The 16,899-nt window shown below is 63.5% G+C and overlaps 3 protein-coding genes across 4 annotated transcripts; 2 read left to right on the top strand and 1 right to left on the bottom strand.

The window, feature by feature from the left end:
• Positions 1-4,661: 4,661 nt before the first annotated feature.
• CAMK2N2 (calcium/calmodulin dependent protein kinase II inhibitor 2) lies at positions 4,662-8,651 on the top strand. Its single transcript, XM_032119428.1, has 2 exons — positions 4,662-4,904; positions 7,351-8,651. The coding sequence occupies exons 1-2, from the start codon at positions 4,736-4,738 to the stop codon at positions 7,419-7,421; spliced, it is 240 nt and encodes a 79-aa protein (XP_031975319.1). The 5' UTR covers positions 4,662-4,735; the 3' UTR covers positions 7,422-8,651.
• Positions 8,332-13,733, bottom strand: EEF1AKMT4 (EEF1A lysine methyltransferase 4). Its single transcript, XM_032119427.1, has 3 exons — positions 13,524-13,733; positions 12,398-12,681; positions 8,332-10,003 (listed from the first exon to the last, which is right to left on the bottom strand). The coding sequence occupies exons 1-3, from the start codon at positions 13,693-13,695 to the stop codon at positions 9,701-9,703; spliced, it is 759 nt and encodes a 252-aa protein (XP_031975318.1). The 5' UTR covers positions 13,696-13,733; the 3' UTR covers positions 8,332-9,700.
• Positions 13,734-13,795: 62 nt separating this feature from the next.
• Positions 13,796-16,876, top strand: ALG3 (ALG3 alpha-1,3- mannosyltransferase). 2 transcript variants are annotated; one of them, XM_032119420.1, is made up of 9 exons: positions 13,796-13,961; positions 14,395-14,494; positions 14,582-14,729; positions 14,875-15,035; positions 15,173-15,293; positions 15,544-15,749; positions 15,977-16,053; positions 16,241-16,385; positions 16,487-16,876. In XM_032119420.1, exons 1-9 carry the CDS (start codon positions 13,811-13,813, stop codon positions 16,674-16,676), a joined length of 1,299 nt encoding a protein of 432 aa, XP_031975311.1. In that variant the 5' UTR covers positions 13,796-13,810; the 3' UTR covers positions 16,677-16,876. The 2 variants fall into 2 exon arrangements, with proteins under 2 accessions (XP_031975311.1, XP_031975312.1); XM_032119421.1 differs by lacking the exon at positions 13,796-13,961 and adding an exon at positions 14,058-14,157.
• Positions 16,877-16,899: the final 23 nt, after the last annotated feature.

Below are 16,899 nucleotides of genomic sequence, written 5' to 3'. Positions count from 1 at the left end.
CCAGGCTGGGGGCTTGCTTGGGCCAAGGGTACCTTTGCAGGGTTGCCCCCAGGACTCACAGCCAGACATGAGGCCCCAGAGGACCCAATAAGGCCTCCTGTGACCCACATGCATTTTTGGGGTGGGGATGTGTGGGGGGAGTTCTCTGCCTCCAGCCCCGTTTTTCTCAGCCCAGCCTCTTCCCTGGGCTGCAGAGTGAGCAGTGGGGCCCAGATCCCCCCCACCCCCCCGGCACCGGGCATCCCCCCCGCAGCAGGAGGGATTTCGGGAAGGAGATAAATACCAGATGGGAGAGGGCCGGGCTGCCAGGAACACACTCCCTGCATGCCAAGAGCTGCTGGCGCGAGTGGGCGTGTGGGCCGGGGAGGGCGGGGGGTGCCCCTGCTCCCGGAGACTGCTCACCTCATTCCCCAGGGCCCACCAGCCAGCCAAGGATGGGACAATTAGAGAGGGGCCTGCACCCCCCCACTCCCCTTTGCCCCCAAAGGTGCCCAGGGCAGGGAGCACATCCCTTGTGCTGATGGCACAGAGGGAGGCTGCCACTCTCCCGTGCCGGGGCATAGCCTTGCCCGGGTCCCTGCCGCTCCCAGGAGGCCACCAGCCCGGCAGCGGCCTGGGTGCAGACCCTGCTGCCAGTCCTGCCTGGCATGGCTCCGGGCAGCAGCATGACTCACCCACTCAGCTCATCACCAGCTAGAGCTTGCCGTGCCAAACCCGCGGCATGGGCTGGCACAGGGGCTGGCACAGGGGCTGCCCGGCGGTGCTGCAGCGCCCGCATCCCCAGACAAACCCGCTGTGTGCCTCCCGTGGGTATTTGGTCGGGAGCAGGACAGTGGGGAGCTCACAGTGCCTGGGCTGAGTGCTGCCCAGCCTCTCTCCCCATCACACAGGCCATGCATCCTGGCAGCTTCCCCCTCTCACCCACAGGGTGCCCGTGTGCCAGCCTGTGCCATGGCCTCCGCCCGCTCCCCCCAGGGCTGCCAGCCCGCTCCGCCTGCCTCCCTGTCTGTTGTCATGGTGACCAGATATGTGGTGACAGGCGAGGATGGAGCTTCACACCCCAGCAGGGCTGTTTGCCCAGCAGGGTTGGCTACCCCCACCCTCCTGCTCTTCCCCTGTCACCCCCGGGTCTCGGCAGGGGACCCTCAGTGAAGCCCCTGCCCCAGGCAGTGTGCTGGGGGTGTTCCATCTGCTCAGATGCCAGGATCGCAGCTGTATCCCAGGCAGCTCATGTGAGGAATGGGGACAGTGCCATCCTCCTTCCACCTCCCCTGACAGGGCACCCCCTTCTCAAAGCCAGGCTGTGCACAGAGACTCATTTCAGTAATGACAACCTGTCTTTCTTCCCTGGGAAAGGCTCCATCCCTCCAGGGATAGCCTCATCCTCCCACAGCAGCAGCTGCAGGAACAGCAGAAGATGAGGAGCATGCCACTCTTGCACACTTGCCCTGGGCTCACCCACAGGACAGCTGCCAAGCAGGATGCCTGTCCCCCAACATCTCTGCACTACGGTGACAACGTTCACCACAACCATCATCTCACAAGGCCATCCCCATTGCCTGGACCCAGCCCAGTGCATGTCTCTGCTCCCAAAAACATCTGGACCGTGGCACAGGCAGCACACAAAGCGGCATCCCCACCTGGGCTTTGGCTACTGGGAGCCAGCAGCAACAGCCAGGGATGGGCACATCCCCAGCCTTACCAGCGACATAGTCCCCAGTGCTGGGATGGGGACTCGGGGAGAGCATCAGTGCCAACAGCAGGCGCTCAGTGAGGCCCCCCCAGGCTGTGGCTGCCACTGCTGTGAAACAGAAGTGCCATTTCACGTTTCTTGGCAGGGCTGGAAGCAACACAGATGGAGGTACCCGCACTGGCCTCCTGGCATGCCTTGGCAGCCCCCAGCCCTGTGGCACCAGCCCCAGGTGATAGCACCGCCTCCCAGACCTGCAACAGAGAAAGCCCTGCGTCCTGTGGCTGATGCCTCCTGCTTCCTTTCAGCTCCCTGACATCGTCACTGTCTGCCAGGCTACTGACCCCATTCCTGCCAGGCGTTGGAGTGGATGGGAGCGCCTGCTGGTCCCCAGCTCCAGCTGCCCGGTGTCTCTGCAGAGCATGGGCAGGACGTGCCCCACCACAAGCCGTTTGCACATGCACAGGGTGATTCTCCACCATAAAACCACTTAAACCATCAGTGAATGCAGGAAAACCCCTCACCTCCATCACAGCACCTGGACTAAGCACCCGAATTCCCGCCAAGGGTACAGGGCTCAGGAGCAGTATCCAGGTGTGGAGCTAGGGCATGACAGGTACTGATGAGCTCCCAGAGCATCAGCACAACCTCTACTGCCAGCCCCACTGCAGCTGGGAGTCTGATGCTGTGCCTCCTACCCAGCCCCATATCCACCGGGGGGTGGGGCACACCTGACCCCCAGCCCTTTCATCATACCCAAGGTGTCCCAGCTCAGGGGCTGCTGCCCAGGTTTAAGTAGCTAGGGCAGGAAGAACCACCTGCTTCCCACTCCCACAGCCCTTTCTTTCCAGTGGAGTTGGCTTTGTGTTGGACAAAAGGCTGCAAAGGAAGCAAGAAAGGAGATTACGTGGCTGCTAAAAGACGGATAAGGAAGGTGGGCTGAGAGCCAGGGGAAGGAGGATACTTGTCTGGCTCACCAGGGGGGATGCTACATGAAATGGCAGGGGATGAGGGAGGTCTCTTATGCGCCCCACTGCCAACCCACTCATATTCAGGTCCTTGGTACCTTCCCCTGCTACTCAGGGATGTGTGACAAGCAGCACCCTTGGGGAGCCAGAGACTAGAGCTGTCCCAAGGAGATGCAGAGCCCAGAGACACAGTGTTGCCCTGTCCCATCCACAGCCCAGCTGTGCTGGCACAAATCCAGCCCGCCTCCTGCCTGGAATGGGCAGATGGTAATTCCCACACCCCAAATCCCAGGCAGCCCCACAGAGCTCCCTCCACCCCATATCCAAGTCAAGTAGCTCCCCTGGGTGTGAGTCACTGTACAGATACAGGTGTGGGATAAGCAGGGCCATTCCCAGGGTGACCCCTTTCCAGCCTCTCCCCAGCAGCCTGCCAGGCTGGGAACCCTCCTGGAGTGCTGCACCGGTGCCACTCACATCCCACACAGCCCATCTGCTGCTCTTCCCGCTCACCCCCGGCCCCGCGCGTGCCACGGTCTGCCTGTCCCTGCCCACGGGCAGTGGCACGTGGGCTCAGCAACGGGAAAAGCAGGCCACATCTCAGCGTGGGCCTCTTGCCTATTTTCCCAGGTACCTTTCACAGGAGCAGAAGCTTTCACATGAAAAAGTTCAAGCTGGTTCCCCAGCAAAGGCATGAATAAAGGCATTGCCTTGCCAGGAGAGCAGGCACCACTGTCCCGACCTGGCTCTGGCAGGGGACAGCAGTGACCAATACTCTGCAGATCCAGACACAAAGGTAAAACCATGGCTGAGCCTTCCCAAAATAGAAGAACCTGCCTGCCCTCATGGGCCAGCCCAGCTGATGCTCTTCTGCAGCACCTTTCAGCAGGATGTCTGACTATGGAGATGCTGGAATAGCAAGATGGACCACAGAGCTGTCTGTAAAACCCCACTCTCACTCCCTTAAGATATTCTCATAGGGCTGAGGGCTGTGATCTGACACTGCAACCTGAGCTTAAATAGCCCCCAGCCGCCCTGAATGGGGGAGGTCCAGGGTGAAGCTGCTCAGAACCACCAATGCGAATTAATGCAATCACTGCCCTGGCAGTGAACAATGTAGGAGGAAAGATTCAGCATGGGTCTGGGGTAGAGGTGTGTAGATACAAATGTGGCTCTGGAGGTCACCCCTTGCTGCCCCATAGCAGGTCCCCACAGGGGATAGCCCTTCCCCTTTGCCACAGACAGTCCCCAGGGAAGGGTCAGTGGAACAAGGGGCGTCCCAGGGCACAGCCCCCACGTGGCCATGCTTACAGACACCTGCAGGATCACACCTGTGCAGCCCTGCATTCCTGCAAAGATATGGAATGGGAGGATATGTACAAACACGTGCACATATGGGGGCAAGAGGACTGGCAGGGTTTGAGGCAGGACTGGTGTGGCTCCAAGGGGGAATCCCAACACTGAGGGGGGCTGCAATAGTGGGTGCCTGGATGGGTGTTGGGCAAGAGACACAAGCGAGGGGCTGAGGAAGACCCAGGGTGGGAGCTGGCCTGGAATTCTGAGGGGTTGAGCTTTCTAGGCTCTGGCGTGCTTGGGGACTGGAGCAGGGTGTTGGGGGTCTGTTTGGCATCATCTTTGCATGCCAGGGGAGGGCCCAGCTGTGTCCGGTGGTCCTCAGCTGTCTGACCCGGGGGCGCCCGCCTGTGACAAGGATTCCCCTTTCCATAGGGGCACCCCGTGGTTGGGGGCACCCCCGAGTCGAGGCGACCGCCTCGGCAAGGCTGTGCCGGGGGGAGCACGCTGCTCTGGGGCCGGGGCAGGGGCTGGGGCGGCGGTGTGGTAGGGTCCCCATCCCAAGCGGGCGGTCACCGGGCACCGGCTGTGGGGGTCCCCCGTCTCTGTCCTGTCCGGGCCGGGCCGGGCCGCGGCGCTCCGGAGCCGCCCCCCGCCGGGGGGGTCCCCGCTCCCCCCGGATGCATGACTTCATCCTTCCGCCCGGGTTTCCTCCCCGCCGCCGCCGCCGCCGCCGCAGACCGGCTCCCGGCTCGGCGCGGCGCGGCTCGGCCCGCTCGGCCCCGCCATGTCGCAGGTGCTGCCCTACGGCGAGGACAAGGTGGGCCGCTACGGCGCCGAGCCCGAGGCGGGGGAGCTGCCCTTCAGCTGCCGCCTGCAGGACACCAACGCCTTCTTCGGGGGCAACCAGGGCAAGCGGCCCCCCAAGCTGGGACAGATCGGCCGCGCCAAGAGAGGTACCGCCGACCCCCGCCTCTGCCCCCCACCCCCGCCTCTGCCCCGCGGCATGCCCGAGATCCCCGCATCTGCCCTTCAGCATCCCCGCGTTTGTCCCGGGACCCTCGGATCTGCCCTGCAGCATCCCCGGCATCCCTGACACTGGCTCCTGCATCCCCGGCGCTGTCCCACGGCATCCTCGGAACCCCCACATCTGTCCTGAAACATCCCCGGCACTGCCTCCTGCATCCCTGATGCTGCCCCACGGCACCCCCGGGACCCCCGCATCTGTCCTTGCATTCCCGGCTCTGCCCTGGAATCCCCGGCTCTGCCCTGGAATTCCCGGCTCTGCCCTGCAGTATCCCTTGCTCTGCCCTGCAGCGTCCCCGGATCTGCCCTGCAGCATCTCTGGCACTGCCCCCCGGCATCCCCGGCACTGGCCCTTGCATCCCCAGCGCCATCCCATAGCATCCCCAGGACCAACGACTCTGCCCTTGCTTCCCCGGCATTCCCGGCACTGGGCAATGCATCCCTGGCACCCTCAACATCGCCCTACGACATCCCCAGGCTCCCGATTCTGCCTTTGTATTCCCAGTTCTGCCCCATGGCAACCCCTGTCTCTGCCCCACAGCATTCCTGCGACTCCCGGCTCTGCCTTGCATCCCCACCACTGTCCCCTGCCACCCCTGGAACTGCCCCACAGCATCTCCAGCGTTACTACCCCATTATCCCCAGCACTGCCCCCAGCGTCCCCAGAATCTCCACCTCTGCCCTACATCAGCTCCAGCACTGTCCCCCGGCAACCCTGAGCCTCCCCATCTCTGTGACTGACACCCGCCCCCAAAACCACACGCGCCCCCATCCCCTGCTCCAGACACAGCACTGTTCCCCCAGTGCTGCCCTGCAACAGCCCCCCCTCATCCCGGGACTACCCCTGGGATTACCCTGCAGTATCCCTGGGGCTGCCCTTGGAACTATCCCCCAGCAGCTCTGTGAGTGCCCCTGGGACCCCTCGGAACTGCTCCTCAGCACCCCTGGGACTGCCCCCTCTCATTCTGTATAAACAAGCCTTTATCCCAGGATCCCCAGGAACAGCCCCCCTGGCTCCCTAAACCTCTCTCCTTTCACATTTCTGCCTGCCGCAGAGACCCCCAGCAGCCTGTGGCCATGCTGATCAGCAAATCCCCCTCCACCACTTAACTGTCCCCCCAGGACTCCATGAACCTGTGTCCTGCCCCCCTTACTTTACCGCCTGCCGCAGAGACCCCAGTCAGCATCTCCCCTGCTTCCATCAGGACCCAAATAACTGCCCCCGTCTCCTGCCTGCACCCTGATCTGTCACCAGTGATCCTCCCCAATGCCTTGGGGACCCTCAAAAATGGCCTCTGCTTTTCCTGCAGCCCCCATCCCACCTGCTTGGGGGTCTTCCATAGGCAAACACCCCTCCTTGAGCTGCAGGGACAAGGGTGGGGGGGAAGAGCTCCCCCCCAGCACAAATACACCCCAGCTCCTCAGGGGGTGAGCTGCTGCCTGCTCCACTGCCCCCTTTTGCAGTGGTGGAGGCTGGGTCTAGCAGCACCCCCCGGGGTGATGGGGGGGTGGTTCTCCCTCGGTGCTGTTGGGGAGTCCATCTGCTCCCCCAGTGATTCTGGTGATGGGGGGATGTGTGTGTGGGGGGGTGGTTAATACACCCCCAGAGCATTGATGGGGGATTACTGACCACCCCGGTAGTGATATTGGGGTGGGGGTCTGCCCTCCACCCCTCAGAGTGATGTCGATGGGGGGTACCTGCCCAGCCGGTCATGGCGTGGGGTGGGGGGAAGATGTGTGTGCAGCTCCCTGGTGATGCTAATGGGGGTCTGTCCAGCCTCCCACTGCTGCTGCTGCTGCTGGGGAGGGGGCTCCCCGGTGGGTGATGCTGAGGGGGGTCTCTCTGGAAGGTGACAGTGACGGGGGGCTGTCCAGCCCCCCATGGTGATGCTGACGGGGGTTCGTGCAGCCCGCCATGTTGGTGGGGGGCTGTCCGGCTCCCCCAGCGGTGATGCCGATGGTGAGGGTGGGTGTCCTGCGCAGCGGGTGATGCTGATGGGGGTCTGGCTGCCACCCCCGCCGAGCAGGCGGTGCCCCCCCCCCGCTGGGTCATTACCCATTCCAGTCCTGTTGCTCTCATCAGCGCCTGCCGCAGAGAGGAGGGGGGGGTCCTTCCTGGTCTATTCCTGCCCCCCCCTTCCCTAATCACCCATCCAGAGGCAGCCGGCTGGCTGCAGAGGGGATGCTGCCCCTACCCAAGCCGGGCAGGGGGGTGATCCCCCACCCTTCATCCCGATTACACCCACCTGAACCCCCTTTGCCCCTCTGCCCAGCACCTGGGGGGCACACCTGGAGCCCGAACGGGGTGAAAGCCGGGGTAGAGGGGCAGAGGCTGTCGCGTCCCCTCGCCCACGCGCCCCCCGCCTGTCCCCGCAGTGGTGATCGAGGATGACCGGATAGACGAGGTGCTCAAGGGCATGACGGAGAAGTCGCCGCCGGGGGTGTAAGCCGGGACCCGCCGCCAGGACCCGCCGGCCGAGCCCCGCTCCAGCCCGCCGCCCCGCATGCTGGCTGGACCGCCGACGAGGAGGGGGAGGCCATGCCCGCTGCCCCCCTCCCCGGCCCGGGGGGGGGCTCTGCAGCCACCACCACCCCCCCCCGAGCCATGCACTTTACCCCTCCGCCTCCCCCGGGGCCGGGACAACCCGCCGAGCCCCCCACCCTGGGCGAAGACCCCCCTCCCCGGGGAAGGGGTCCAGCCCCCTGCTCCGCGGCGCGTCCCCCCCATCCTCCTTGGCGGAGGGTCCCCGAATTCCGGGGCGACCCGGCCCCATGAGCAGGGGGGGAGCGCTGCTGTCCAGAGACATTTTTTGCTCCATCGTTTTTTGCATGAGCTTGGTGGCCCGGGCGGCCGGCCCGGGGGCCGAGGGTCAGCCCCACCACTCCGGCACGCTTCTTTTTAAACAGAAACTCCTCATATTTGTATTTTTATATCCGAATCTTTGTTAAAAACGATCTGCTGACGTTGAGATGTCGAAATAACTGCATCGAGAAAACAAACGAAAACAACCAACCAACCAACAAAAAAAGGTTCATATTTTTTCCATAAGAAAAAAAAGACAAAAAAAGAAGAAAAAAACGAGGGGGAAAATTAAAGGGGGGGCGAGAGTTATGGAGGGAGCATGAAGAAAGCCACAGGAGGAGGGAGGGGAGCAAGGACCCCTGGCCCGACCCCCCGCTGGCAGGCAGCAGGAGCACCGGAGGGTTTGGCAGCATCACCGGCCGCTGCAGTTCCCTCCCGGCAGCACCGGGGCAGAGCCCACCGGGGCCAGCTGCGGGTGCCAGGGGGCCACTTCCCCTCATTTGAGGGTGGTGGGGCCGGGGGAGAGTGGGGAGGGCAGGGACCGGCCTGAGTCGTTGTTTTTAATTTTGTACTTTAATTTAATTTTATTTTTTAAGAAGCTTCTCGGGGGGTTCTGATGTGCATGAGAAACTTGTCATCTTTTTCAATAACCTACGAGTGGCATTTATGGAGACAACGACGCAAAAAAAAAAAAAAAAAAAAAAAAAAAAACACAACAAAAAAAACCAAACAAAAAATTGAGAAAAAAAAAGAAAAAAAAAGATACTTGTGTCATGATGTTCTACGAATGATCCATTGTAAATTTAAATGCCATTTTTCACTGTACTGGTGAACAAAATGCAATGAATAAAATACATTCATGTACCCAGGTGAAGCCAGCAGCCGCCTGCTCCTTTCTGTCCCTTCCTCGTGCCAGCTGGTTTTTGGGGTACCTGTGGGATGGGGTGGCTTGGCCAGGGTGGGGCTGAACCCGGAGCCCTTCACTGGCTACTGGTGCAGGGGGAGCCTGCTGGCTGACCCACTTACGCCTTTCGCCTGAAATAGCAGCCCAGCAGCTCGCGCCTCTGTGGTGTCACCGCCATCCCACCCAGGAGGGTCCCCTTTGCCCGCCCCAGGGGGAGTTGGTGCCCAAAGAGCCCCTGCGGACACTGCCAGTGGCACCCATGCACCTGCCACACCAGCACACACGCAGCCAGTCCCGCCCGCACACGGTGGCCCACCCGTCACCCACCCTGGCACACGCGTGTCACCGCACTGCTGGCCCCAGGCACAGGGGGACACGGGCCAGGCGTGCGCAGCACACCGGGATTGTCACCACAGGCAGGAGTGGGGATGGATGGAGACAGAGGCAGATGTGCTGCCCTTCCCGCCCTGTAGCCCCCCCTGCCCCATGCTGGCACATCCCAGCCCGGATCCCTCACTACCTGGGTGGGGGTGACAAGGACACGGTGCCCTTGCACACGCCCATGGCCGGGGAGGCTGGGGCAGGGGTCCTGGTGCAGGATGGGATGGGGGGGGGTGGAGCAATGGGCACTCCCAGTCCTGCCCACCGTAGCCAGTGCCAGCACCCCCATTCTGCCCTCAGCCTGGCTGCCTGTGCCAACGGGAAGGGATGGGGGGCAGGGAGCCACTCCCCGCAAGATGGATGGGTGAAATTAAACCCGATTTGGTTTCATTACTGGCTGCAAAGCCTGGAGTCCTGGGTGCTCTCCAGCTCAGCAAGGAAAGGCCAGGGAGGGGGCACAGAATCACCGGAGCATCCCGCTGCCCCCCGGAGGAGGCCAAGTGTCCCCCTCTTTCCTCCCATTACTCACATCACTGGGCAGCTCACAGAGGGATGCACTGGTTCCCTGTCTGCCACCTGTGAGGATGGTGCATCTTAAGGCTTTATTGGGTGGGGGGAGGTCGGGAAAGCCCCCTGGGTCACAGCTGGATGGCAAGGAGATAGTCCTCATCGTCGTCGGGGGGGGCGGGGGGCAGTGGCGGAGCGGGGGGCGGGGGGGGCTGGTGCAGCCGGCGCCCCAAGGCCACGTCATGGGGGTCCAGGGGCTGCCCTTTGCGCATGACGTAGAGGAAGTAGTGGAAGGCACCGGCGCCCCCGTCCCCACAGGCAGCGTGGCGCAGGGACCAGCCGAAGGCCTCCTGGGCATAGTGGGGCTTGCGGAAGTGGGGCTGGGCGAAGGTGATGGAGATGAAGCAGCCCCCTGGGCGCAGCACCCGGCTCACCTGCGTCGGGAGAACCCCCAGGATGGGGTGGGAGAACACAGTGAGGTTCACTACTTTGGCTCCATTCCCAGGGACCCCATCACCATCTGCCAAAGACGCCTCCCAGCCTTTCCCATCACACCCCCAAATCTCTTGTCCTAACCTTGACCCCCTAAGAGACACCCCCGTTCTGACCTGTCCCCAGGCCACCCACAGCCCGGGGCAATCACAGGAACAGGGGTCTCCCTGCACCCCAAAACTCTTCACTCCCACCCACAGCAGACAGCATGGAAATCCAACCCTGGCATGGGGAAATGCTTTACCCTTCCGAGCACAGGCCCCCCCAAGCACAGCATGGGACACCCATCCTACCCACCCTTCCCCAGACCACCCAGGAGTACCCCCCCCACCAACACCCAGAATCAGAGGGGGATGCGGGGGGTGTTTGATGGGAAAGGATTCAACCCTTTTAATCACCATTTTCTCCCTGCTGGAATTAAGCCCCGCTAACAGGATGGAAAAGAACATCAATTTTCTTGCTTGGCTTTATCCAATGTCAAAAGGCTTTTACGGCCAGTGCCCGCGTGCTCAGCATGCAAAGGCAGTGCCCAGGGTGGGCGGGCGTCCAGCCCCCTCCCCGGCACCCTGCCCCAGGCGGGGACACCCCCAGACCCCCCCGGGCAAGGGCAGAGAGTCACCGCTGCAGGGGACAGGGCTGGGGGCCAAGTGGGGGTTTTCCCAAGCTCTGGTTTAATCCTGCTGGGAAGCTCCAGCTGGGGAGCTCTGGCTGGGGCCAGTGGAGGGGACAGGCAGCCTGTGTGTCCTCCCATGCTGCGGTGGAGGCTTTTGAACCAAACCTTACTGGTTGTGGCCAGGAAAAGGGGAAGGCAGGTCCCTGCATCCCTCTCTGGGCACCTAGATCAGTATCCCTCCTGCTAAGCACTTGAAAATCTGCCCTGCAAAGACCCCACAGCTTCCCAACCTATGGGCGGGGAGGGGGGTCCCCGGAGCTGGGGGCCGGCAGGGATCTCCGGCTGGAACTGAGCAAGGCATCCCGCATGTCCGCATCCCATCCCTCGTTAACAGAGCGATAATGGCCGTTGCTTAGAGACGAGCGCAGGAAACCTTCCCATCCGTCAGCGGGAGCAGGGGGGGCCAAGGGGGGCCGCTTCCCGCTCCAGCACCCGCCACACCCGCTGTCCCCAGTTCGCTGGGACAGGGTGTCCCTGGGGTGTCCCCACAGGCAGGGTGGACTTTCAGGTCCTTACATCCCCCCAGGGAGAGCAGGACAGAGACTGTGAACCTCCCAATGAAGGGGGATGGGGGTGGGAAGGGAAGTACCACAGCCAGACCCCTCTGAAGGGACCCCCAAAGCAGTGAGCAAGTGGGAACACCCAGCGAGTCCCCCTGGGGATGAGGACAGCAGGGACAGGCTGCGGGTGGAAGCTGGTACCCAGAGATGCTGGGGGAGGGCAGGGACTGAGCAGAGGATTAAAAAGGGAAAAAAAAAAAAAGGGAAAATTAAATCCCTGCCGTTTGGCAAAATGACAAGGACAGGCAGCAGCGCTGGCAAGGAGGGCAGGGCACGGATAGCGAGCACAGCCCCACTGCCCTGCCAGGGGTTGCACTCCCTCACAGGCTCAGCGAGGCAAGAGAGGATTGGGAGGGCTGTCAACAGCCACAAGCACCCTTCCAGCACCCCGTGCCTGCACCCCAGGGTGCCAGGGAGGTGCAGCAATTAATTATCCTGGCAGTTATTCCCGCGGGGTGGGAGAGGCTGCCAGGACCCGAACCCCTGCGCCGGGACAGGTTCAATCCGGTCCCGACACTGCCAATTAACGGGGGCCCCGAGGCATTGCCCATCCCCGTGGCAACGCCATGGCCCTGTCGATGCTGATGGAGTTGCCATGGCAACACCGGACCAGATGATGGGGACCCCAGCTAAGGAGATCGAAGCTGGGGCGGGGGGTGGAGGGGGGCAAGAGCTCTCACAGCCCCATGGTCATCACCTTGCCCTGGGCAGACAGGGCCACCTCAGTGTGCCCCCCTAGGTCCCCTAAAGCCACCCACACTAGGATGGGGCCCATTTTTCCTGCCAACGTTTCATATTTAGGATGCAAATAAAGAGAGGGGTCCCCAGCAGGACCCAGGGACACATCCTGCTCCATCCACCTCCCCGGGAAGGAAATGATGGGGTGTAAGAGGGGGCAGTCTCCCACCCCCAGGAGTGCTGGGAGCCCCCCAGGTGCCCTCCTGCAGCACAGCTGAGGGGGTAGCACTGGCTGGGAGGACAGAAGAAACGGCTGGGGCACCCAGGGAAGCAGGCTGGTGAGGAGGCACTCTGCACCTTCCCCCACCCCAAATGGGGATGGGATCCACCCTCTGCACCCCTACTCAGGTCCCCCCACCCCGTACCTCTGCCAGCACCCGGCGCATTGCAGTGGCTGCCTGGGGCGAGACGTCCCAGGGGTCGGTTTCCTCCACCATGAGCACATCGAGGGTGCCCTTCTCCAGCACCACGTCGAAGGAGGCGTCGGGGAAGGCGAGGGCACGGATGTCCATGACAGCCCAGCGCAGGCCAGGGCAGCCGGCGTAGCGGGCACGCATGGCCGCGATGCAGGCGGGGGAGAAGTCGATGCTGGTGACGTCGGTGTAGCCCAGCTCGTGCAGGTCGTGGCTCAGGGCGCTGTTGCCACAGCCTGTGTGGGGCACAGCTCACACAGGGCTCGGGGTGCCTGTGGGGGTGCTGGCACCCCAATTCTGTTCCTCTGGACCAGGGGAGGGTGGGGGTGGGTTGGGGCTGCTGGAGAGGGGCAGGTGATTGCTTTGATGCCAGTTAGCGAGTCTTGGGGTAGTTATTAATTACCCCTGTCCTGCAAGGTGAGTGCTTTGGGCTCCTATCCTGGGGCAGCCCTGCACACCTGATCCCCTCACCTTGGGGTGGGATGCGTGGGGAGGCTGGAGGCAGGAAAGAGTCAGGGGGCGTCCCCAGTCCTCTCTCCCGCAGTGCTGTGGGGCAGGAGCCAGCCGTGGTTCCCAAGAGCCTGCTGGATAATTCCAGTGGGAAATTACGGAACTTCGGTGGGGGGCTTAACCGGGAGTGATGGAGAGAGGGATGGAAGAACTGGTGTCTCAGTAAGACACGGGGAGAGCCCCCCTCCCATGCCCACCCCTTGGAGCCACACCGCTGGGGCTCGGCCGCTCACCGGCGGGGCCCAGTGGGATCCCGGGGAGGGGGGCGGATTTGGGCGCTATTAAGCACAGCTGGCAGCGGCTGATCCGCTAACAAGATCGGTGATTACACCCGCTTAATCCCGCGGGCCCGCCGGCGGATCAGACCGCAGGTGGGATTACGGGGCGGTTACACCCGCCCCGCCGGCACTGGGGCCACCCCGCCGGGCCGGGCCATGCCGGGCGCAGCTCCCGGTACCGGCCCGGTGCCACACCGCCCCCTGGCGGCTAGCGCCGGCGCATCCACCGGCGGGACCCCGAGCCCCGCCCACCCGCCCTCCACCGGGCACGCCCGGCACGGGGCACGTACCGAGGACGAGGATGCGGTCACCGGGGCGTAGCTCGGGTTCCAGCTGCGGGAGAAACCGGGAGAGCCCCCCTAGCCACTCGCGGGTCTGGGCGCCCTCCCGCCGGTACAGCGCGTCCCAGAACCGGCGCCGCCCGTACCGGGGGGGGGCGGCGGGCGCGCGCCGCCGCTCCATGCGCGAGAGCGGGGCGGGAGCACCGGGCGCCACGTGCCACCCGCGCCCCCACGTGCAGCTTCCGGCCCGGGCGGGTGCGCCGCGCTAAGCGCTCCGGGCGGAAACACGGAGCGGAATGGCGGCCGGGCGGGGGGCGGCGGCGCTGCGGCGGGCATGGCGGGAGCGGCGGGCGGCGCTGCTGGAGCCTCGCTACACCCCGCTGGTGGCCGCCTGCCTCTGCCTGGCCGAGGGCGGCGTCAACCTCTGGGTCATCCGCAGGGTCCCCTGTGAGTGGCGGGGCCCGGTCCGGCCCGGCCCGGCGCTGTCCCCGGGGATGGCGGGGCCGGTCCGGGACAGCGCGGGGCGGTCCGGGGGCAGGGACAGCTCGGCCCCGGGGTGGGCGGTGATGGCGGGGCTCGTCCTAGGGCAGCGCGGGGAGCCGGGATGATGCGGGCAGGGGGACAGACCTGCCCCGGCCCCTCGGTGACAGCATCCCCCGGGCAGGGAGATAGGGGTGGGCGGGGGCGCCTGGATGGGGCCAGGGAGGGACACACGGCTGGGCTGGGGGTCCTGGATGTGGCAGGCGGGGCAGAGCCCGGGCTGACAGCATGGCAGGCTAACACAGGGTCAGGCTGGCGGGTTTGGAGCTGGGGAAGCCCCCACAGCCCCTGCAGCGCCCTCCGAGTCGCACTCGCCCCAGCTGACCCCGCCGTCCCGCAGACACCGAGATCGACTGGAAGGCCTACATGCAGGAGGTGGAGGGTTTCGCCAACGGCACCCTCGACTACACCCAGCTGAAGGGTGACACCGGGCCACTGGTGTGAGTGACAGGGACACCCAGCTCTCCGTGACCAGCGGCTCCCGGAGGGGCCGCAGGGCCCCGGCCCTCACTCCCGTCTCCCCACAGCTACCCCGCCGGCTTCGTTTACATCTTCCTGGGGCTGTACTATGCCACGGGCCGCGGCTCCGACATCCGCCTGGCACAATACCTCTTCGCTGGCCTCTACCTCCTCAACCTGCTCCTCGTCTTCCGCATCTACTGCCGAACCAACAAGGTACCCTGAGGCCAGCCTGCTCTGCTGAGCCCTCACCCTGGTGAAACGGGAATAGGGTCAGGGCTGAGGTTTGGAGGAGCTCAGTGGCAGCACGGAGTCCAGGGCAGGCTGCTGATGGCCCTTCTGTGTCTCTGTTCCCTGCAAGGTCCCTCCATATGTTTTCTTCTTCATGTGCTGCGCCTCATACCGCATCCACTCCATCTTTGTCCTGCGGCTCTTTAATGACCCTGTGGCCATGGCCATCCTCTTCCTCGCCATCAACCTCTTCCTGGAGGAGCACTGGTCCTGGGGCTGCCTGCTCTTCAGGTGAGGGGCTGGGAGCTGCTCTCCATGGGGTGCTGGGTGTGTGAGCCAGCTCAGCCCCCGAAGGAGGCTGCGCTCGGCTCAGGGGCTGCCTGGGCTCCCGTGTGGGGTCTGCAGTGGTAATGCAGCTTCCTGCTCAGCCTGGCTGTGTCCGTGAAGATGAACATCCTGCTCTTCGCCCCTGGACTTCTCTTCCTCCTCCTGCAACGGTTTGGCCTCCTGGGCTGTATCCCCAAGCTCTGCATCTGTGCCCTGCTCCAGGTGGGTCTCTGTTTGCACTGGCTGTAGCAGCAGGGAATAATGGGCTTCCCTGCCAGGCTGGAGACAGTGGTGCCAGCATCTGTGGCCTCTCCCAGCAAGCTGGGTGTTGATAAATAATCTAATTCACGTGACTTTCATCTTTGGCTGACTGTCCCTGTCACCACACGTGACACTGGGGTTCTCAGGAGGTAGCTGAGGTGACAGCAACGTGGTGTAGGGCTCTGTGATGGTGCTGGTGTGTCCCTGGCAGGTGGTTCTGGGCCTGCCCTTCCTGCTCGTGAACCCCGTGGGGTACCTGACCCGCTCCTTTGACCTGGGCCGCCAGTTCCAGTTCAAATGGACAGTGAACTGGCGCTTCCTCCCAGAAGAGGTTTTCCAGAATCGAGTTTTCCATGCTGCTCTGCTCCTGGCTCACCTGGCTGGCCTGGGGCTCTTTGCACTGCACCGGTGGCATAGGTGAGACCTGGGGTTCCCCATGGGTGCTGGTCCCTGCCAATCCTATGTGCAGGATACATATCCATGAGTCCCCTGCCCCTGCAGTCCTGGGATTGCAGGCGTGAGCTGGAGGGCAGTTACTGTTCTGTTTTGGGGAATGCACTGCCCAGGTGTTGTGGCTCACAGGGGAACGTTGGGGTGGGAGAGAATTTCAGCAGCTGAGATCGACGTTTGTGCTTCCCCCTCAGTTCCAAAGAGAGCATCCTGACTCTATTGAAGGATCCTGGCAAAAGGAAACCTACATCCCCTCGCTTGACCGTCAACAATATCCTTTGGCAGGGTGGGCAGCAACCTGGGAGAGAGGGAGAAGGCAGGGCAGGGCGGAGCTTGGTTGGGTTCCAGTGCTGTTGTACCAGCCTGCCCTGGGGAAAGGAGCTGTGCTGGACAGCTGGGGAGCTGTTGTGGGGTCACACCTCCAGCCTCCTGCGTTTGCCTCCTTAACGCCCGTGCATGGATTGTCTTCATCCTCTTCTCCTCCAACTTCCTGGGTGTCTGCTGCAGCCGCTCCCTGCACTACCAGTTCTACGTCTGGTATTTCCACACGCTGCCCTACTTACTCTGGTGCACCCCGACCACCAAGCTCGCCCACATGCCCAAGTATGTGCTGGCAGGGAGAGGGAGCAGCCAACTGCTGGGGGTCTGGGAGCGAGGATGGCTGGCGTGTCCCCCATGCTGACCCCCAGCTTTCCCCCCTACAGGGTGCTGCTGCTGGGTGTGATCGAGCTCTGCTGGAACACCTACCCCGCCACAGTCTGCAGCTCCCTCTCCCTCCACATCTGCCATGGACTCATCCTGCTCCAACTCTGGTACGGCACAGCCCCCACGCCAGTGTCACACACCCCTCCACCGAGCAGGAAGCCCACAGCCCTGTCCAAGAAAGCCCAGTGAGAGAGTGCATGGCTGGCTGGTGGGAACTGGCTGCTGGAACTGCCCCGTCTGCCTGCTCTTTTCCCACTTGACACCCAGGCTGCCCACAGCAATCCCAAGAGGGCCATGAGCCCTGGAACTGTGCAAAGGGGGCAGGTGTGGCAACCCCCAAAAGGCAGGACTTCCTGAATAAAGGGGGCTTTGTGTGCCCTTCCCCAAAATCCTTGTCCTGTGATGATGTCAG

The sequence above is a fragment of the Corvus moneduloides genome, chromosome 10 (genome assembly GCF_009650955.1).
Source record: "Corvus moneduloides isolate bCorMon1 chromosome 10, bCorMon1.pri, whole genome shotgun sequence".
Classification (NCBI taxonomy): Eukaryota; Metazoa; Chordata; class Aves; order Passeriformes; family Corvidae; genus Corvus; species Corvus moneduloides.
Note: the sequence above shows the minus strand (reverse complement) of the source record. Positions and strands in the feature narration are given on the sequence as shown.

What these genes read in the sequence shown, in the direction of transcription:
- ALG3 (XM_032119420.1), top strand. Translation starts at nt 13,811, where the DNA reads ATGGCGGCCGGGCGGGGGGCGGCGGCGCTGCGGCGGGCATGGCGGGAG. An exon ending in GGTCATCCGCAGGGTCCCCT is followed by an intron (nt 13,962 to 14,394) that starts GTGAGTGGCGGG and finishes GCCGTCCCGCAG; the next exon opens with ACACCGAGATCGACTGGAAG. An exon ending in AAGCTCGCCCACATGCCCAA is followed by an intron (nt 16,386 to 16,486) that starts GTATGTGCTGGC and finishes TCCCCCCTACAG; the next exon opens with GGTGCTGCTGCTGGGTGTGA.
- CAMK2N2 (XM_032119428.1), top strand. Translation starts at nt 4,736, where the DNA reads ATGTCGCAGGTGCTGCCCTACGGCGAGGACAAGGTGGGCCGCTACGGC. An exon ending in GATCGGCCGCGCCAAGAGAG is followed by an intron (nt 4,905 to 7,350) that starts GTACCGCCGACC and finishes CTGTCCCCGCAG; the next exon opens with TGGTGATCGAGGATGACCGG.
- EEF1AKMT4 (XM_032119427.1), bottom strand. Translation starts at nt 13,695, where the DNA reads ATGGAGCGGCGGCGCGCGCCCGCCGCCCCCCCCCGGTACGGGCGGCGC. An exon ending in TGACCGCATCCTCGTCCTCG is followed by an intron (nt 12,682 to 13,523) that starts GTACGTGCCCCG and finishes TGCCCCACACAG; the next exon opens with GCTGTGGCAACAGCGCCCTG. An exon ending in TGCGCCGGGTGCTGGCAGAG is followed by an intron (nt 10,004 to 12,397) that starts GTACGGGGTGGG and finishes CTCCCGACGCAG; the next exon opens with GTGAGCCGGGTGCTGCGCCC.